Source organism: Rattus norvegicus, chromosome 10, assembly GCF_036323735.1.
Source record: "Rattus norvegicus strain BN/NHsdMcwi chromosome 10, GRCr8, whole genome shotgun sequence".
In the NCBI taxonomy this organism is placed as follows: domain Eukaryota; kingdom Metazoa; phylum Chordata; class Mammalia; order Rodentia; family Muridae; genus Rattus; species Rattus norvegicus.
Genome location: NC_086028.1, coordinates 21188473 through 21209397, shown reverse-complemented (window position 1 = coordinate 21209397; position 20925 = coordinate 21188473). Strand labels below are relative to the sequence as shown.

The following is a 20925-nucleotide window of genomic DNA, read 5'->3' as shown; positions in this document are numbered from 1 at the left end:
GTATATATATGTATGAATATATGTATATGTGTGTGAGTATGTATGTATGTGTGTGTACATGTGTATATGTATTTGTGATTTGTGGATGTGTGCTTCTCAATACTATAGCATTCTAGCCCTTCTACTAGACACAGGGACAAATCAGAAAATGGGGAAGAACACTCTCATGGTTCACCATGGTCATGACACAAGATCTGAGTAAGGATGGCCAGCACTTTACTGCTCACTGCTAAGCCAGATATGTATCTGAAACCCTGGGGGGAGGGGGTGCTCCAGGACAACGGACTAAACCAACAGTCTCAGACTGCTCCCCACAGGCAGGCTGGCTCTGCTCACGCAAAGCAGCAAGCAAGTTTTATTCCCCCTCAGTTCATTTAACTTTAAAAAGCAAAGTGTAAGATATTTGTGTTTACTAACACTCTCATTGTTTTGGCAGAACCACGCTCTACTATAACTGGTGAAAATTTAGCATCTGAACTGAGATTCTGTGAGTGGTAAAATACAAACCAGATTTCGAACACTTTGTGCAAACAAAAAGTAAAATGTCTCATTCGGGATTTTTATGTTCCTGACATGTTGAACTGATAATATTTGGGTTATATTGGGTTTAAAGCGCTACGTTTATTTGTACTTATTTAGAGTGGTTAGTAGAAGAATTTAACTTCATGTGTGTTATGTTTATGCTGGCCAGCGCTGGCCCAGAAGAAGAATGCAAATGACCTTCTGGATAGACAGCCCCAGGAAACACGGGCATTTCTGAGGAAAAAGCTGAAGTCAGTCAGGACAGTTGCTGCTGACAGCTCCAGAGCAGAGCTTAGAGGATCAGAGGGGCTGGTGAGGAGGCTGTTCCAGGCCGGCAGACAGAGCTGGTCCTAACTGCAGGACCTTGCTAGAGGAGCCAAATTTAGCAAATTAAAGAAATCACTGACCTTGGATATGCGGTCTAAGTGTGATAGCTTCTCTTCCTTTTGAAAAACAGGGGAAAAAAAACAGAAAAAAAATACCAACTCCAAACTGGTTTATAAAGTTTAGATGCAGTGGAGTTAATTAGGCAAATGACCCGTTTAAAAACAGTAAGAAATGACAATGATATACAACGTCACGGATGGGCTCATCTTTCTTTATCTGCCAATATGCAGGTCTTGGAGACCTGTCCCAGGCTGGATGATATTCCCTTGCTGTAATAAAATACCTGAAGCGGACTGTGTTATAAAAATGAGAGGTTTGTTTGAACTGGACATTCTGAAGGTTTAAGGTCCAAACAGCATGGCTTGGGCTCTGTGATGGACTTCATTGATGTATCACAGCAGGAGTCTATCTGCTTCTCTGTCTATAAGGTTGTTCTCTTTCTTTATGAAGCCACCAGGATTCAGTCACAGAATGCTACCTGGTGACCTATCTTATTGACTTACTTTTCAAAGGTGTCACCTCCAAACACATGGATTAAGTTTCCACTCTGTTATACCACTCACCCAAGACCTGGGGGATTAAACTCTCGAACGAACTGGGGTTGGTTGAAGCCATGCCATTGTTACCAGAGGAAACACCAGTCCCACCTCGCCAGTGGAGGGGTTGAGCCCTGCTTGGCTTGAGAGTCCAGTGGAAGAGTTACAGTGGAACTTTGGAATGTTAAGCTGGAAGGAGAGGGGGGAGGGAGGTTAGTATGCACCCCCTGCCTCTCTACCTCATCATGATGCTCTGTAGAAGCCAGAAATGTCACAACACCGCTGCCTGTCGAAAGAAATGTGTACCTTCGGCACGGAGGATGCGTGTGCGACTGAAGCACCACACAAAACCCTTCAAATCAGCTCTATTAAATAAATTTGTCACTAACTCCAAATAAAACTAATTGTGCCATTTATCTAATTGCAGATGAAAATGTGGTTCCTTAAAAAAAAAATAGGTACGGATAGCTTATGATCCAGAATGAAATTGTCCTGTCTTTTCTTCCCAGCGAGCTTCGTTCTTTTAAGTCGCCTGTATTGATATCAAATAGATCACAGCACACAGGGCCCCCTGTGCTTTCTGGCTTCTTTCCTTGCTACCTAATCAGGCCCAAGGAGATAGAGGGAATTCTCCAACACCGTGTTTCTCTCTATCAGAATCAGGTTTTAAATGTTTCAACTTAGCCATCTGAAACCCACTTAACTAAAAGCCATTTAAGAGAAAGATCAAACCCAATTTGCTAACACAAGGGTTTTTTTTTTTTCAATTCTGAGTTAAAAAAAAAAAGAAGAGTTAACCATGTCAGAAATTAAAAATTGAAAGGGACACTGGCGGCCTCCCTGTGTGCCTAATTTGGCTCCACTGAACAAATGACCAAATTGAAATGAGAATTACATATAGAATTTGTTCAACGTTGTCCATTCTTCAAACCATTTCTCACTTCGGAAGAAAGTACAGAATCCACACCCAAATTCACCCCCAGGAAGAAGAAACGTGTCCGTAGTGACCACGGGGTCCTCCAAGAAGCGGGAGAGGGAGATGTGGAGACTTTAGACTCTGCTCTGAAGGCAACGCCATAGAAGGAGTTCGCCATCAAGCTCTGCTTGTGAATGGCATCCTGCCGTCTCTCTTCATTAGCAGATGTCTTGGGTGCAACATTACAAAGACCATGGTAACCTGAGTAAAGTGAGAAGGGGAGCTTCTCTGAGGTCTCACAGCATCCCGTGGAGGCCCTGGGATATTCTGCTTTTCTTCACAATCGGGGTTAGGGGGTTGGTAGACAGAGAGCTTGAAGCCAGAGATCCAAAAGCCTGGCTTAGCCAGTTACTAGCTATGCTGCGCTCAGACAAGTCGTCTCACGTGAGTAGGGAAAATGGGTCACCATTTGCTCAAACAACAAACGCCTGGACCTTGGTGTGATCCTGCCATGCTTAATATGATATGGTAGGGGCTGGGGGGGGGGGGGACGGGACATAGAGGCTCTCCAAAGAGAATTCTAACAGAGCTGATTACCTCTCTCTTTGCAGACATTTAAATTGAGCTAGCTGTCAGGCTAGGGCACGATTGTGCCTCCAGTGATATAACCACCTCTCCTGCTTATCAAATGCACCGCTCAGTTCCCTAGCCTCAGCTTGTTCTTCTGCAAAATAGGAAAGCAATGATCTGCAGCTTATAAACCTAGTAATGGCCGCTTAGTCCAGAGTTTGCCACATGCTAGTGGCCACAGTTGCACTGGGAATGTGGTAAAGTGCCCAGGACCCAGCAGGAAGTCAAGGACGCTTGTTGAGGGCCTCTGTGTGACATCCTGAAACCCCACCCACTTTCTACCTACTCCACACTAGACATCCGTTGGAGTACTCTTGTTTCTGTAGGACTGCAGTCAGGGACCATGTCAAGATGCTCTCTGGTCAATAACAAACCGCCTGTGTGTTGATCCCAGAAGTTTGTATCACTCCATGGCACTGTAGAGATTTCAGTTTGTATAAGCCCCCTCCCCCCACTGATGCTCACACAGTGACAGAATCACCTCCTGGTGAATTTCTCAGGACACATTCTATCATTAAGTCTCCTGAGGTCAAGATAATACTTAGGAGCCCATACTCGGTTCTGAAACCGGCTGCTGCCACCCAGCCCTATGAAACCAGCATACCGGACTCCCTCTGTAGAATAAGGGTATGGTTTCCCTTACTTCCGTCGTATTGCAAAGAATAAGTAGAGTGTAGCAGGCACAAAGGGCTTAGAACTATACTGAGTGCCAAGAAATGCCGCAGCTCCCATCATAGCTAAGGAAAGGTGCTGAGAGAGGTTTGCCCACTCACCTGGGGCCGACTGCTCACCAGTACCATGTACAAGTTTGAGCCAAGATGGAGATTAACCCTCTATTTTCCAGGTGCTTAAGATAGGGAGGTGGTTTCCCTTTTATTCTGTCCCTAAGCCTCTTCTGCCCCGATTTTCCTACCCCAGTTCAGGCCGTCTGTCTGGAGGCTTCCAGAAGATTCCTGGGCACAGTCTATTGGGGGCAGCCGTCAGATAATCAAGAGGAGAAATAAATCCAGGCCTCCTCTGTCCCTCACTTACTTCTACCAAAGAAAGGAACTTGCCCAAGAGCTCAGTCTGCCAAGGGCCATCACTAGCACAAAGCCTGACCCCCGGCCACTCCTTCTTGCTGGCGGCTGTTTCACGGGAGACTTCTCTCTCTTTGTTCCAGCTCGCATTGCACATCTCCGGATCGATATGACATCTCATCCTCTAAAACATTCATATGTCTGCTTCCTAGGATTCCTGTGGCCTCCTGCCACGCGCCACCCCCTTGCCTTGCCTTTGTAGTTAGTGGTCTCGTGAATCTGTCTCCTCTTTAACAGGGCTGCTGGGTGCTATTCTTAAAAAAAAAAAAAAAAAGACAGATACTGTTTGGGTTGTCAACACTGAGTGACAAGCTGGGGTGGGCACGCACATCTAGGTGTAGATGCATGGATGGTGGGCATGTGCATTGTTGTCACAAAAGCTCTTAAAATCCCAGACCATGATTTGTTTGGTGAATAAAACCTCCGGATATTATCCTTCTCTAAAGGTGTTTTGATCACATGGGCGCTTTCTTGAGGAAAGAAAGGCTTTTATTTTATTTCTTTCTTGGGGGAAAAATAGCATCACGACCAGAGTGATCTGGGTGGGAAATGGCACCCGCGCGGCTGATGGCTCTGGGCGTGTGTTTATCTGCACGAGGATGCACAGACCCCATGGACAATGGGCTGCCTGACCGGCGTGGGCAACCATATATTCCAGGCACTCTGCACCGGAGAAAAACAGTGGCCGCGAGCACGTGTCTGTCTTGAGTATTGATTTTCTTGGTGATGTCGGGGAGGGAGGGTGTTTTTAGAGGTCAGCTCAGCACACCACGCGCCACGCCCACGCTATCAGCTGAGGCCACCTGCCGAGCACCTGCAACAGGGAGCGCATAAGAGAGAGGAGTGGGGACGCCACGGACTCCATGACCCTGCACATCTGGAAGCTGCGCCCTCGCCCTGTTTGTTTCCTCCAAACACAGGAATTGATTAATCTCATCCCACTTCCTACTCACTGTTCTGTCCTGAGCCTGTCACAAGAATAGATTAATGTGCAGGTCCTTCTGTGTAGATTCTTCTTGTCTGGGAAACATACTGCTCCTCGGTCCCGGAGCTGCCTTACGGAACTGTCACCTTGTCCTCGCAGCAGATGCACAAGGGGCGGCAGAAAGCCTCCCTGTTTTGGAGAGGGACCAGGATTAGAAAGGCGACAGACACTAACTATCCTCACTGAGGGTGTTCCAGGACCACACTGGGAATGGGACAGGGCCTGCAGGGATGGGCCGGACCGGCAGTGACTGTCTCCCCAAAGCCCCCTCTCATTCAAGTGGTCTTGCCAGGATTCCTGGATCACTTCTTCTCTTCTCCCTTCCGTGTAAGTTCCTGGCTTTGCAACCATCTTGGAAGCTGCAAGCCGAAAAGTTGGACAGAGGCAAATAAGTTTCCCCGAGCCTCCTCAAGAGCTAGGTGCGCAAATCCCATTACTGGTAAAGGGATTTGTGGGCGTCACTTCCATGTGGTGCTTTGAAAATTTATTCCATTCAATGTATTGCTACACTGTCTGGAGGAAAAAAAATAAGCAAAACCATTTCACTAAGGCAGTTAGGATTTTTAAAAAGGGATTTTTTTTTAACTTCTTTGAGATTTAAATTTTTTTAATTCCTTTTTTTAAGTCTTAAGGCGTTTCGAGAATGTTATTCCTCCTGGTTTTATTTGCACCGCCTCTTTCCCAAAGAAAGTAGTTTTGGCTGCAGCTACATTCTTAAAAGGGTGCTATTAAGGCATTGCAGGAGCTCCCTCCCTTCTGCGAAAAGAAATAGGATTGCTTTGTTTAACCACGCCCCAGAGGATGAGGAGCAGAAAAAAAAGCCACCAGAGGCTGATGTCAGCCAGCCAGGCAACCGAAGTCACTAGACCATTACCTTTACATTCATAATGATGGATTTTAGGTTACATAGCAAAATGGCTACTGACCATGGCGTATTCATGAATGAATGCTTGGGAAGAGGTACCCATCCTGAGGAGGCTTGGGCAACATTCACAGAAGAAGTTCTGGAACTTTCCTGCCCCGCTCAATCTTGAAACAGTTATTCCAAAAGAAAATGCAGTGGGCAGATGTCCTCTGGGAGGTGATGGGGATATACCTTGAAATGGTGTCATTCATCAGCACCATGTGAGAACTCGGGGGCTCTGACTCTAAAGTCATATAGGTTAGGATGTGGATCCCAGATTCCCCATTTCCCCACGGTCTGACATCCACTGGATGAGTCAAGCTCTCTAAATGTCAGCGTTCATGTCTGTAAAATGAAAACTATATTGGTGCCCCTTACGATGATAGGGTATCGGTAGGGTAGCTAGGATTCTCTTCCCCTTCAAAAGGCATTCTTCAACAAAATGCAGAGCCCCTCCAGAGGCATTCGCTTCCCCAACATTACCCACCCTCCAGTGCCCTTTCCGGCTTGCTGGATTCTGGCTTGGACTGCTGGTTGCTGGTGTCAATGCACAGTGTCACCTCATTCCCTTCAAGTCTTTATGTGCACTGATTCATCATGGCATTGTCCTTGACCAGTCTTTATTAAAGGAAGAAGAAGAAGAAGAAGAAGAAGAAGAAGAAGAAGAAGAAGAAGAAGAAGAAGAAGAAGAAGAAGAAGAAGAAGAAGGGGGAGGGGGAGGGGAGGAGGGGGAAGGGGAGGAAGAAGAGGAAGAGGAAGAAGAGGAAGAAAGAAGAAGAAGAAGAAGAAGAAGAAGAAGAAGAAGAAGAAGAAGAAGAAGAAGAAGAAGAAGAAGAACTCCACGTTTATTTCCCATCCCTTACCCTCCACAGATGATGCCTAGCTTGGTCCTCAGCTCTTCAGAGGTGTTTAGCTTCCCTGCCTCCCACTAGAATGTAAGTTCCATGAAAGCAGGGATTGTGTTTTGCCAACTGCTTTATTCCCAGGGCCAGAACACAATTCGATGCACAGTGTGAGCTCAATAAATATTTGCCGAATGATAAATAATGAATAAATGCTGCCATTAAAGTAATTATCCCAGTCCCTGGCACGTTGTCAAAATAAATGTGTATCATCATCATGGCTCAAGATGCTCATTTGCATCCGTTGATTTTTCCACGCTCACTGCTAAGGTGCCTCTACAGTGCCCAGTACGTTCAGGGTTAGCACCTGTGTGCATTAGCCCTGGTCATCCTCAGCGGGTTCAGTCCTTTCAGCAGGGGCACCTTGGGAATCTCCTGGCAGTGTGGGCTTCATAGCCTGGTGCTGAGCCAAGGAGATCCAGCCCTGACCCTCCCCATCAGTCTCCGATCTCTGAATGCACTCTGACAACAGCCCAGAGGCCCTGTGCTTCTCTGTCTGAGTGTTGAGCCACAAGACCCAGCAGGCTTGGCTCCTTCCTTTCCCTCCTGGGGCTCTGCTTGGCCTGCAGTCTTACGTTTTCAAAGGGAGAGCCCAATCTCCTCCCCCTGGTTATATATCGACAGGCCTGATCTTTAAAGATACCCCTTGCTCCTGGGGGCCTGCTCAGCAAACACGGAGCATCTGTGGCTTCCATGTTTGTCCTCTTTGACAAGCAGGGGTTGAGCAGCTCTCGGTGAAGTATTGCTGACATATTGATTGACTCTCTTGTCAGGTTGATCCTCTGCCAGCCAATGAACATAGAAGGTTCTAAACGGCACCCAGCAGGGCCAACACATACCCTAATTACGATTTCAGACAACCCCTTTTGGAAGCTGCCATTTTTCAAGACATGGGGTCTCGGTGTCTTTGTGCTGGCTGGAGAATTCTGTCTCCTGTGACCAACCCCTGCTTTCTCTAGCCTGGGCTTACCCTTTGAGTCTTTGTTTTGGATCCCATCTGGCTTCTAAACACAGGAACTTCAATGGGAAACTCTCAATTGACCTGCAAGGAGGTCTGACTCTTGGACTTGCTGAAACCTGGGATCTGCGTGTGGTCTTCCCGTGTGGCCAGAGGTCCTTTGCAACACACGGAGAAGGTTCTCTCCAATTAGCTGAGGGATACTTCCGGGGTCTGGCTGCTTGCTGTGCTTTTAGTGGCTGTTTTCCCAGATGCCACCTGGATTCCACGAGCTTTCACTTGAAGCCCTTCCCCATCCCATTCTTGCTGACCCATGGAGCCCCGTTGTTCCATCCCGGCATCTCCCTGGAGTAGAACCTGTCAGATCATGATGAATTGTACATTTCGCCTGTCGGTGGGGGGCGGGTAATGCGGAGGAGAGGGCTTCCAGAACTCATTTCACTTCTGACCCTAACATGGTCTGAACCAGACCTTTTGGGATGAGCTACTGGAGCATTCGAGGGGAGGAGGAGGAAGAAGAACCATCTCAGGGCAGGCAGGATATCTCCTCCTCCCGTAAAGTGAGAAGTGATAGGCACTTGTGAAGTTCTGAGATGAAAAGCAATAACTCTGGCTATCCCAAGGCTTCTCAGATGTCTAGTCTGAAACAGAATGATGATGATGATGATGATGATGATGATGATGATGATGATGATGGTGATGGTGATGATGGTGGTGGTGATGATGATGGTGATGATGGTGGTGGTGGTGGTAGTGGTGGTGAAGGAGGAGAAGGAGAAGAAGGAGGAGAAGTAGAAGAAGAAGTAGAAGAAAGTATTACAATTTTCAAATATTTTGCTGTCCATGGAAATAGGCATTATGGCCCTAAACGGGTATTAATTTCCTGTCTGGCTTTCAGAAAGGCTCCCAGCCTGGTACAATTTAAAGAATTCACAGAGATCTATTCTGTAAACATTCTGTCCTCTTTCCTTTTCTTCCTAAGTGAATCTACCAGTCAGGGTCTATTAGGCCCTGCCGCTGTAACAAAGAACCCCAAACTCTAGGTGGCTCATTGCCATAACCACTGATTACTTCGCTCACTCTGTCCTGACACTTGCCAGCCATAGCTGGCTCTGTCTAACGGTCTCTTTGCTCAGGATTCAGGATCAGTATGCAATGCAAGGTGCACGGCTGGTCCCAAGGCCACATTCGAGGTCAGTCGCAAAGAGAAATAAAAGTTCCTTGGGGCTGCAATGCAGGAGGAGGTGCACCAACCCACTTTGCCGACCGTGAGTTCTGAGCAAGAAGCAAGCTTCACCCGGATGCCATTTCCCCGTGGACTTTGTAGCCAGATCTTTCTCTATAAAGCGTGAGGCAGGTACCACATCCTCAGCACAGCCGTACTCTGATTCTGAAATCTCCCAATGGTTAAGCTTTATAACTTCCCTCGTCAGTGAGCAGGGGTCATGATAGCAGTACCTACCTGGGATTCCTTTAGGATGATGTGTACGTCAGTGTCTGAATGTTGAGCGCAGTCATTGGCAGCAGATACATCAGGCACTGAGCTTCAAACCATTGTCCTCTTTATACCTCGGTCCATGTTGTCACCCATAATATCCCATCCTACTCTCCGTGCCGCCACAATGTTTTGGTTTTTTTATTTAGAAGCATGTAGCGCTCTACAGTCTAGGCTCTCAAGTATGCCCCCATGTGCTATGTTCTACCCTAATAAACATGGATGCGTCTATGTTTGAGACACCGCCACTCTTCCAGGGAGCTATGTATGCATAACCCTCCTTGGCAACCCCCAAGCTGCCCTCTATTCTACCTGTGAAGGGAATTCTTACAAAAGGGACAGTAAGGGAGGAAGAGAAGGAGAGAAGGAGGGAGGGACGATGCCTTAGCCCATGGAACCAGTCAGTAGCAGGATAAGGAGCAGGCATGTCATTAGTCAGCAAACTGATTTACCTCAAAAATCCCCCCCCTCCCCGGGCCTCTATCCTGAGGACACTTCTTCCCTTCTTCCCACAGGCCAGAGAGATGACAGTCTCATCTTCTTCCTCAGGTCCCAGACCCAAGGGATATCTGACCAAGAACACCAACACATACAAACAAAAATGAATGAATAAAAAAAAATAAAATTTAAAAAGCCAACAGAAACCTATTTCAGATGCCGTTCCCCCAAAATCAGAAAAGCTGACTGTACCCCCCCCCCCGGGGGGGGGGGATTCTCACTCATTTCCTTACCATTTGGTTCAATGACGGGAGCTAGGCCTGAACCTGCGACCCATTTCTGTGCATAGCTTGTGCCGGAGGACAGGTCTTGTGCTCAACGACTTGGCTTCACCCCTTCCCTTCCCTTCGTCTCACTCATTTCCCTCTTCGCTTCTGGGAAGCGTCTCACATCCTCCGAACCTAACTAGGACGACCCCCGTGCCTGGTTTTCTCGAACAGCTTTGCGGATCGCGGTGGTACAGCTAACAGCTAACGATCGCAACATCAACCACAATGAAGGGGCTACGATAGATGCAAGAGACATGCTCAGGGGGGCCGGAGGGAAGATACCCTTGAGAATAGAGCCATGAGTGTCCCTTTTATGCTCAGTACGATTACGACTCCTGTCTACTAGTCTCCTGACCCTGACGGTGGCAATATGCCTTGTACCTTGGAGTGACAACCCTGAGAGCTCTAGAAGGAGCAGTTCTGAGGAGCAGTTTCACGTGGGCAGGGCGCCGGGGAGGTTGCCATCCTTGCTTTTTCCTAGACAGGAGCATCTAAGCGTTGTTAACCTGGGGCTCCACTGCACCTGGATGCTTGCTGGCAACACCTGTCTAGCACTGGGGGACCCTTCTCCAAGGACCCACTTCTGGGGCACAGCAGCAGCTGGCTCCAAGCAAGCCCCAATAACCCAATGGTATCAGGTATTTCGTTTTCTTTCTCTTTTTTCTTTTTTCTGAAAAATCATTTTAAAACAGCTAATTCCTTGGCTCCCTTCACCTGGTAATTACAAATCAGAAGCTATCGTTATCTTGAAGCCACCACGATTACTTCTCATTTCCTGACCTCTGTATGGCGAAAATATGTCATTATTTGAGGCAATAGAATCTGGTCTCTTCAAGTAAGTGACCTACATATAACAGATAAACTGCAGGAGAAAATTAGGTGTTACCTCGACGGAGGGAGTACAGTAAATGTCACTTACTCTTATTAGTATTTATCATCGGGGAGAGTGGCGACCGTGGGCCCTGTGCCTCATGGAAATGTAGAGAGGGGAAAAATGTGGCCGGGGTAGAGAAGCCTGGGAGGGAAAAGCAAAGGCATGCTCTCAGGAGCACCTTGCCACCTTGATCTGCAGCCATCCATCTAAGCTGCATTGTGTGAAGGTGGGTTTTTAACCTTAATAGAATACAGCCTGACTTTAGTGGTGGTGGGCATGCAGAATTAATTGCTATGTGAACAATTTCCTAAGCACTGTTAATTGTGTTTCTTGTGGTTAATTGTTTCTCCCATCCCCACGTCAAACTCGGAACTTTTCTGTCAACAGCCCTTTCTCTCCTGCTGAGCCACTACAAACGAACAAACAAACGAATGTGGCAACAGGCATCAACCTGTGCCCATTGAAATGCCAGAGAGACAGGGCACAGCCATTGTTTGTATGGGAAATACATGGGGTGGGGGCTCCTTATTTATTTACAAATGAAGCGTTTCTTAGATGAGCCCCCCCCAAAGAACACAGGTGTCTCCCTCCCCCTCGGGAACAATAAAACCAGGGTCCATCAGGGATAGATACGGACATTGGGTTTTCTAAGATAACTCTGGGTTTCTGTGCAAGCTAAGTAGCAAGGCCAGAAGGCTGCCTGGAGGCGGAGGTGCACAGGGAAATCGACCTCTGAATGCGAGCTTGTCTCCTGAGAGCAAGTGCTTATGGGAATCTCATGTCTCATTCCATACTTGGGGGAAACTGAATAATACTGTGTTTGTTTTGCTTTTTTTTTTTTTCTGGAAAAGGCTCTACCACTGTTACACATATGTACACACACTCGTGCACACATGCACACACACCTTAAGCATTTTCACAATGTGCTAAAACTGTCATAAAGAGAGGGAGATATATATATATATATATATATATATATATATATATATTCGTATATTTAAACTTTGGCACAGTTAGATGGGTGTGCTCTAAGTGGGCCAGTGAGATTGCAGATACCTGTGGCTGTGGTGACACTTCGGGGAGCCGGTTAAATGGGAGCAGTGTGGCTGTGTTTTTGAACTTGACTCACATTTGGAGTAGCTGGGCGAACCCAGCCTTTGTCAGTGCACCTGTCTAAAAGCATTCATGTCAGATGTGTGGCCAAGCAGGCAAGTGATGAGTGACCCCGTCCTGAAAGATAAGACCTGTGTGTAGCCTCCCTCCTCCTCTGAATGAACATCCCACAAAGGGTGCTGCCCCCTGAGGCCGGGAACCGCTACAAAGCAGAGACAGAAGCTCTTGGATTGCCACTTTCAGTATTTTAGCTAATCCTGAAGGCCTGGGGCAAGCCATTTTTTGAACTGCAGTTTCCTTAAAAGGCAGTCGCTTGGAAAAAGGCACCTGGCCCTCCCCCTTGACATTTGCATTGCTGAATTTTCTATTCATATTTTCATTACTTTGTCTCTCCTGCAGCAATGCATCTGCTCGGACTCAATTGGCAACTCCAGCCGGCAGATGGACACACCTTTAACAATGGCGTAAGGACCGGCTTACCAGGAAACGATGATGTGGCAACAGTGCCATCTGGAGGCAAAGGTGAGGTTACAGCTGCTGCTCGCCCTATTGAGGTCACAGGAAAAGTCAAGGCTCTTCCCAGCTGCTTCAGGTTTTTTTTTTTAATCCAAGTCCTGGAAGGCATGCAAAAAAAAAAAAAAGATAGAAAAAGAAAGGGAAAGGAAAAAAGACTGCCTTTCATAGGTGCCCCCGTTTAAAAGCTGTTTGCTGTTCCTGTCTGTTAGCTGTGTTTGGCTGGAGTCACTTGGATCTGGCAGAGCGCCTGCTCCGAGCAGTGCACATACCTATGCTATCTACGGCAACGGGCGTTACATAGCATGCTTGAAAGCATTCCGAGGCCTAAGCAGAAGCAGCAGCAGCAACAGCAGCAGCTGGAGGAGCAGCAGCAGCAGCAGCAGCAGCAGCAGCAGCAGCAGCAGCAGCAGCAAAAACCTGCCTGATCAGAAGGCAGGAAGCAGCTGGCAGTACCTGCCACTAGCCTGGGTCCCTCTCCCACAAGGAGAGATACAGCCTCCCTGGGGAGTAGTCTCGCCTGGCTTGCCTTGAAAGAGACAGAGCTGTTTCTGCTTTTGGGGGAGAATAGAAAGGAGTTTTGACAACTCCGCCACAAAGCTTCCCTTTTCAGGCCGGTGAGGAGGACAATAGGGATGTTCATTGAGGCAATCAGGCGACTGCATTCGCTTAGGGGAGAAAAATAGGTGCTAACAAGGTGCTAAAAAAGCGGAGAGGAAAAAAAAAACAGAACCTTGGGGAGGTGGGGACAGGAGCAATTAAAAGACAAGAGCAGCCAATGGCACAAGCTAACTGGGCTGGCTGGCATTTGGTAATTTGGTGGCAGTTTGAGTGATTCGGATGGAAGTCATACAAGCAAGGGACTGTATCAAAAGGGTTTCTCCAAACAGAATTTTTTCAGTCCATTTCTTAGTCAGCAGTGCACATGTGTGTGCGCGCACACACACGTGCACACAGAGACAGAAAGGCAGAGATACAGAGAAAGAGAGAAGGAGAGAGAGAGAGAGAGAGAGAGAGAGAGAGAGAGAGCGCACATTTTTTTTAGAATACACAGCAGAAATATTTCAACTTAGATATTTATCACGTGTCCAGCATAGTATATAATGTAACTTCAACTCCAAAAGCAGGAAACTCATCTCTGAGAAGTTCAGGCCCAGAATGTTCTAGAAACTGATCCAAAGGAAACAGGATAGGCACAAACTTGAATTCAGGTCTGTGTAATGTGCATCTTGGTGGACAGAATGTGGGCTTTTCCTGCATATGTACTTTCTCCCGAGGAGACTCCAGAATTCCTCGACCTTGGGCGTGCATTACTTCCTACAGTACGCTAATGGTCCTTAAATCTTTCTCCCCAGGGCTGTACTGCACGTTTGGGTGTGACCCCTTGGCCTTTTCATGCAGTCTTTAAGAATCACTGTCCCCATCTGTCATAATCATAACGCTAAATCACCCTTAAGTAAGCATGAAAAAGTTTTATCTAAGGATGAAATGATATGCTTCCCATTATTGAGTAGGTAAAACTAGATCTCAAAATAAAGACTCTATTTCATCCTAACTGACCATGCTCTTCGTTAACTGACCCCAAAGCCCAGAGACAAATTCAATGCCCTCAGATCTGAAATCTGTTCACCTCCAGTACTTGACCTCACTCCTTCCCTTTTTCCTTTACAACAGTGCCTCTCGTTTTTTTTGCCCCGTGGGAGACATTTGGCAATGACTGAAAAGGTTTTGTTTTGTTTTGTTTTACTGTCACAGTTGGAAGAGGGGTAACAAGTGGGTTAAGGCCAGGGGTGCTGGGAAATGACAGCCAGTACACTAGCTAGCTCCCTGTGGTGAAGAATTACCTCTGTCTGAAGGACCAATAGGACTGCTCTTAAAAGCCCTGCTTCATGGAGCCTCTGCTACATTTGCCCATCCCTGTTCCTTAGCCCACAAGTCAACAACCCATCCTTGAGGATAAATTTAGAATGCGCATTAGATGCAGGTTAGCCCATCAGGGTTAGGGCGCTGAGATAGGTGGTTTCTGAAGCCAGATACACATGCGTTTGAAATAGTAGCCTTCATCCAAGGACCCAGTGATCTTCACAGGCCTCCAGAAATGAAAATAGCCCCCGTTTCCTTTGTCTCTGTGCTTCATTTCCCAACCCTACCTCCCTTTAACACTCTACACCATCCCAGCCAGACAACCAGGAAAACTCCCCTTTGAGAACAAGTCTTAGGAGTACTTGTCTCTAAGGCAGTGGTTCTCAACCTTCCTAAATGCGCGACCCTTCCGTATGGTTCCTCATGTTGTGGTGACCCCCAAATCATAAAATTACTTTTATTGCTACTTCATAATTATAGTTTTGCTACTGTTGTCGATCACGCTATAAATGTTTTCAGAGATGGGGGTCCGACCAAGGGGTGGTGACCCATATGTTGAAAACCACTGCTCTAAGCTAGCTAACACATAAGGACATCGTTTTCATTGTGATCTGGGGACTCTTAGGCTTCCCCGTGTGCTTTAAAATATAGAGTCCAACTTGTATAAGACCGGCTTTCGTATTTTCCAGATGAGTCACGGGACAGGGAGGTTTTTGGTAAAGCCTGTGTCCTGTGGGTTTTGCCCATTGGTCTTTATAAAAAGGGTGAAAATTTGAAATTGCCTTAAAATAAAATAAAACTCAATACCTTTGCTTTCCAAATGCCTAAAAAGAAAAAAAAAAAGAAAGAAAGAAACAGTACTCTGGTGATGACCAGAGATGCCGGATTGCCTCTTTGAGCTTAAGGGAAATCTTGTAAAATGACAGGAAAGACTGTTAATGTCCTTGAGTGACTTGAGATTTGAATTTCTGGACCTAGTGACCTCCCCGTTCCTCGTTCACCAATTCCATACATTTAGATAACCCAAATCAATTCCCATCGACCACTTTCCCACTGTTTCAAAGAGACAATCAAGACATATTGGCAATAAGTTAATTAAATAACACCCCCTCAATTTTTTTGTGGTATAGGATAATCCTTCACTCCGATGTTTTAATCAAGATTCACCACACATTGCCAGGGAGGTTAATCTTATTAAGCAATTACTGGGTAAGTATCCAGCAGGAGCAAATTAAAATGTAAGCAAAACACAAGCATGTGAGTCCCATCTAAGACGGTCCATCGATAGAGATTTCATTAGTTGGTCTTCAGGAGTATTTACATGGTGCAGGTTTGGGAAGGAGTCTAATAGACAGGACAGCCTCCGCATTCTGAGACGGTCTTGGAAACGGAGCTCTTCATTCTTTAGTTAGGAGAGAGCATTCTTGGGGCTGCGTCTTCCTCGTCCTTGTTCATTTACAGTTGTTCCTAACTTAACCCCACCACCACCACATACACACACACCCTCGTTCAATTAAACTTTACCGTGAATGGTCTTGGCTTCCACATTGAAAAAAAGTTGCACTCACTGACTGCCAGAATCACTCACCGTCTTGTGTGTATTTCTATGTTCAAAGGAATGAACTCATACATCTTCATTAGAGGGACACAGAGTGCTTTCTCTATAGATCTGGGCTTAGATAAGCCTTCAGAATGAAGATTCGATATAGTATTCCGACCCGGTCAGATAGCATCAAGGGGTCTAGCTTGATTGCCTGGACCCAGAAACTCGAGGTATGCAAGAGCTTTACCAGGGCATGTCACTGGCTCTGGGTTTGCGCGCTGATCTTAAGAAAGAATATACTCTCAAGTGGAATTTCATGGATCAGTCTCCAGAAATCCATCAGTCATTTTACCTTCCTAGTGTCCTCTGTGTCACTGAGGTTAACAAACTATATCTCGTGGACCAAATCTGGCTGACCACCCACTGCGATGATAGTTTCTCTTGGTGCACAGCCATGCCCATCGGACCGTGGGGGCACACAGGTGCAGCAGACTGTGCAGCCTACAAAGGCAAAAAGTATTCGCTATTTGCAATTTTACCCTTTAACAATAATAATAAAAAAGCTGACGATTCTCCCTTATCTTTTCCAAGCTCATTTCTACTTCTCTAGAACCTTCCCTATACCCAAATTATGGATATTCCAAGGTCCCAAAACCTCTGTTTCTCTTTCTTCATCAAGCGTTGGTTATGCACTCTTCCCCGCTTCCCTTGAAAACTCCTGTAAACCAGTGTAGAATGCGAGCATTGATCTGGCTGGACACAAACGCTGGCTCCTTCCCTATGTGACAGGTTGACCTTATTTATTCAGGATGGTTCCCAGCCTTCAGCTTCTCATCTGAGCAATAGCATTCCTTCACAAACTCGTGGTCCAGCATGAGATAACCCTTGGGGGACACTGTCGAGATGCCAAGCAGCAGGCAAGCAATCTATGAATCTCTGTCATTATTAACGTCACCCTCGTGTCTCTCGGTTGAGCCATTTAATACATCTCCACAGGCTGCCACTTCCTATGAGATACTGGGATGTCCAAAATGGAAGGCTGCTTTCAGAATGGCAAGACATACAATAATACCACTTCACCTCCCTCTCTTTTACCACCTAAGAATTAACACAAATCTCAGGTGAGGCCTTTGCCCCCACACATTTATTGGATGAGATCAATGGGGAACAAGACTTGCCATTCCAAGGGGCCAATGTGTAAGACAGGCTGGCCAGATCCCCAAGCATCATTTGTCTCCTGCAGCTTTGAGCGCCATCGCTGCCAGCCTGCCTGTTTTAAGCCCTACCATTCTCGGTTTATAACTCAGCTGTAAACATTTATTTGTGCCTGAAGCACATTTCTTCCCTACCCTTTGAGAAAAAAAAATCAGAATTTCCAGATGGTATGCAAGTTGGAAAAAAATGGCAAAGACTGTTATTCTGTTTAGAAACATGTTTTTCCACACTTGCCCTTTCAGCAAAAACTTCATAATGATTTTTACTCGTTGGCTTAATGCGTGGTACCAGGAGCCAGATTCGCAGGGAGGTTGGTAATTCTTCCTCTGGTTCCTGTCATTCAGCTTCTCGACGCACACAGCTCAGGATTTCAAATGATCGCATCTCTGCATGGGACTTTTCCAAACTTGGTGATGTTCCCAGAAGGTCAAACATCACCTTCTAGCATATCTATTAGCAAAGACGCCAGTAGCTTACGTGGATGCAATTCCTGTCATGTTTAGAGTGTTGCCCTACCAGTCATACAGCTGGGTACTGAGTAAGTATGTCCCAAGGATGGATTTCTGTCTCTAGCTCTAATTCATATAGTTTGTTCTTCTTAGCATCACTCTGACTTGACATGGGTACAGATAATCCAATCATCTTTCTCCATGCCACATTTGCCTTTTCTGCCATTGGCTACCCTTCCTTCTCAGGGTTGATATGCCCAGAGCTCTTCTACTTCTGTACTCTCTTTTCCTCTGTACACAGTGTGGGTTCTGAAATGCAATCTACCTAATAGATATATGGGTTGTTGTTTCTTTAAGTCTGCCAGACACAGATTATTAATCCCAGCTCAACCACTGAGAAGCTATAGGGCCTTAGTTATAGTCACCTAACTTCCATCAACCCTGGTTTCCTGTGAATCTCTGTCATCATTAACGTCACCCTCATGTCTTCCCCATCTGAATAATGGGGGAAAGCACCAAGCTACCCGGTCATTTGCCAGGTAGTAGCCAGTAGGTCCTCTGCGCGTCTAGCTACCGCCAAACAATACTAATAAACCTAGCAGCATATCAAGGCGAAGTGAGTTCACCGAAGGGTCAGAGGTATAAATATTTGACAAGAAGCAGTGAAAAATTGGCTGTTTTTATTTTAGGCAATATGCAAAGACCGTATACTGTCCCTAGACCTGAAGGATTTCATAAGAATAATCATTGCTCCATGGTGTCATGAACACCATCACTGGAGCGGGGGTCAGGAGGCAGGGGGTGTCTCTCACTCTGGGAACCCCTTCCTAAGAATAGCCATGCAGTGACAAAGTGAAGGCTGTTGAGGCTTATGACAGCCCAGGCCAGCTGTCTCTCTCAGCCGCTAATCTGAGGTCCTTACAGGATCGCTTCAGTTACCTCTTGGTTAAAGGGAAGCCTCGGATGGTTGTCCCGATGCCCAAATAAATGGAAACGAAGGATAATGACTGAGGCAATCTTCCGAATTCAACTTTATTTGCAATAGATAAAAACATGTGAGGCAGAATAATCTGCAAGGCAGATTTATGTGGAAGGAGCCTCTGGAGCTCGGGGAAGTTAGGAAGTATTAATATGAGGTCTCATTTCCCTGGTATAACTAGGAGTCCGTTCCCTTTATCACTTGTTTGGGGAATAACTTCCCTGTTTCCATAAATGAGTTATGGTAACACGTCTTGAAATTATTATTCCTAATGCAGCTGTGGAGGACTGTCATCTCGTCCCCTACATCGGTCTTATTTAACCGGTTGAAATCTTAGGTTACACGTCTCAGAAGTAGGCAGTCGTTTCCCATTTACATGAGCAATTGTCCGTGGAGCGATAGAGTTGATGATCGTGTAAAATTGATCATCAGAGTGGTTACTTCAGAAACTCCACAAATCTCACGGGTAGGCTGGGGACGTGCTATCCAAAACCGTAGGATCTCAGATATCTGCCTCTTGGGGACAACGGCCACCATCTACACCTTTTCATTGTGTGGCACAATGAAAATCTCTCGGGGAGTTCTGGAAGGAAAGGGCTGGACCTGGGGCCTGCTTGTCAGATTGTCTTTCCCAGCCATTGTCTAGCACCCAGTCATACTGGGCCCACTTTACACAGAGCGATCGCAGGATGCCTTGTCACGTCTCTTCCCTGGAGGGCCCCAACTGAGTCCAAAATGGAGAACGTGTGATCTTGGACTTCAGACTGCCAGAGCTATTGGAATATGGGGTGAGAATATGACACGCGTCCCAGCTCTGTGTGGACCAAAGTTTGTCTGGTAGCAAAGTAGACTCTTAATAAATATTTATTGCTTGACTATAAGATGACCCAGCCAAATGCCTAGGATGTTCATCCATCACTGTTAACTAAGTAAAGTCTGGCTGCCCTTCACTCAGGCAGGTGCACAGAGCCGCTCGCACGAGAAGCAGCTGGAGCCATTTGGAACCAGCAGACTTGTAGCTGTGATTGCTCTGGCCCTCATATTTTAATATGCATGACCTATGCACTGCCCCTGCCAGGCTGCAAGCCTACTGGCTGTTCGTTGTACACTGATTTCAACCAAATGGCTGTGGCTTCATAAAGCCCCACTCCAGCCCTTGGGCCTTTTTTTATTAGCTATGCCTACTCTGGGCATTCTATGTATGAAATAATACCATTACAAATCAAGCCTTCAAATCTGAGATCCCAGTTCTAGCTGACTTAAGGGAACACTGTGACAGACAAGATAGAAAGAGGTGGAAACACCAGCATGTCCACAGTATGTTATTGGTTGACTCTAGAGAAGTCTGTTACTCAGATGGGAAGATGAAAATCAGAGAAGGGTGGTGACCAGCCCAGAGGCACAAAGCTGGTAATTCCCAGTGCTTAGGGTCACATCTGGGCCTGACCAGCCCTAGAAAGCCCCCATGAGACCTCTGAACCTCTCCATGTGAGGTTGTCCATTCTGTACATAGAGATCAAATCCTGATGGTAAGCATTACCTCACTACCTGTCTCTCCATAGTTTCCCTTTAGGGACCAGCCATGTTCTTATGGGAGGACTGCATGGCTGGGGAGAACATTTGTTCAAACCTTCATTTGTGAGATCCAGTCAAGCTTTGGTGTTCTCTCTGCTCTAAGAGAACAGTAGGCACTGTTCCACTGGCCCAGGTCACATGGTCCACTAGATGGGTCCCCATGCAGGCTACAGCAATTCACAGTTTTTACATCTTTCCTCCCCTCTCTTATTGTTTCTAAAACTGCAACTTTCAATAAATCCACTTTCATGGTTTTTTTGGAATAGTAGAAAACTTCCTTTTACTATAAAGAGCGTTGTGGCAAGCACTGATGAATTTGAATAAGGCCTGCAGACTAAGCATCGCATGGCAGCAAGGTTCACTTGGGGGATTCTTAAAAAGACTATCCCTGATTTAAGATAAACACATGCAAGTAAGTAAAGGTAAAAGGGGTGGGGGTTATAACTGATTCTCAATGCTTTTAAGGAGGGAATAAGCCACACACACACACACACACACACACACACAGAGAGAGAGAGAGAGAGGGGGGGGTGAGAGAGAGAGAGAGAGAGAGAGAGAGAGAGAGAGACAGAGACAGAGACAGAGACAGAATCTGACTCTGTCATCTTCCAGTGACTTGGGAGAATGGGTCCAGTCTTCTCCAGATACTAAAACTCTGTGGGTCTCCAAAGTCCTTATATAAAATGGTGCATTGTTTGAATGACCTAGGCATAGCCCTTC

General features: G+C 46.4%; 1 protein-coding gene across 15 annotated transcripts in view; it reads left to right on the top strand.

Moving 5' to 3' along the window:
- Positions 1 to 20925, top strand: part of Tenm2 (teneurin transmembrane protein 2) — a 1136292-nt gene that overhangs the window by 911604 nt on the left and 203763 nt on the right. For 11 of the 15 annotated variants that reach the window (XM_039085070.2, XM_039085071.2, XM_039085066.2 and 8 more), the window contains 1 exon segment: positions 12468 to 12590. The exons of the other annotated variants lie outside the window; for them this stretch is intronic. In XM_039085070.2, coding sequence (XP_038940998.1) covers positions 12468 to 12590 — 123 coding nt within the window. 15 annotated transcript variants of the gene reach the window in all.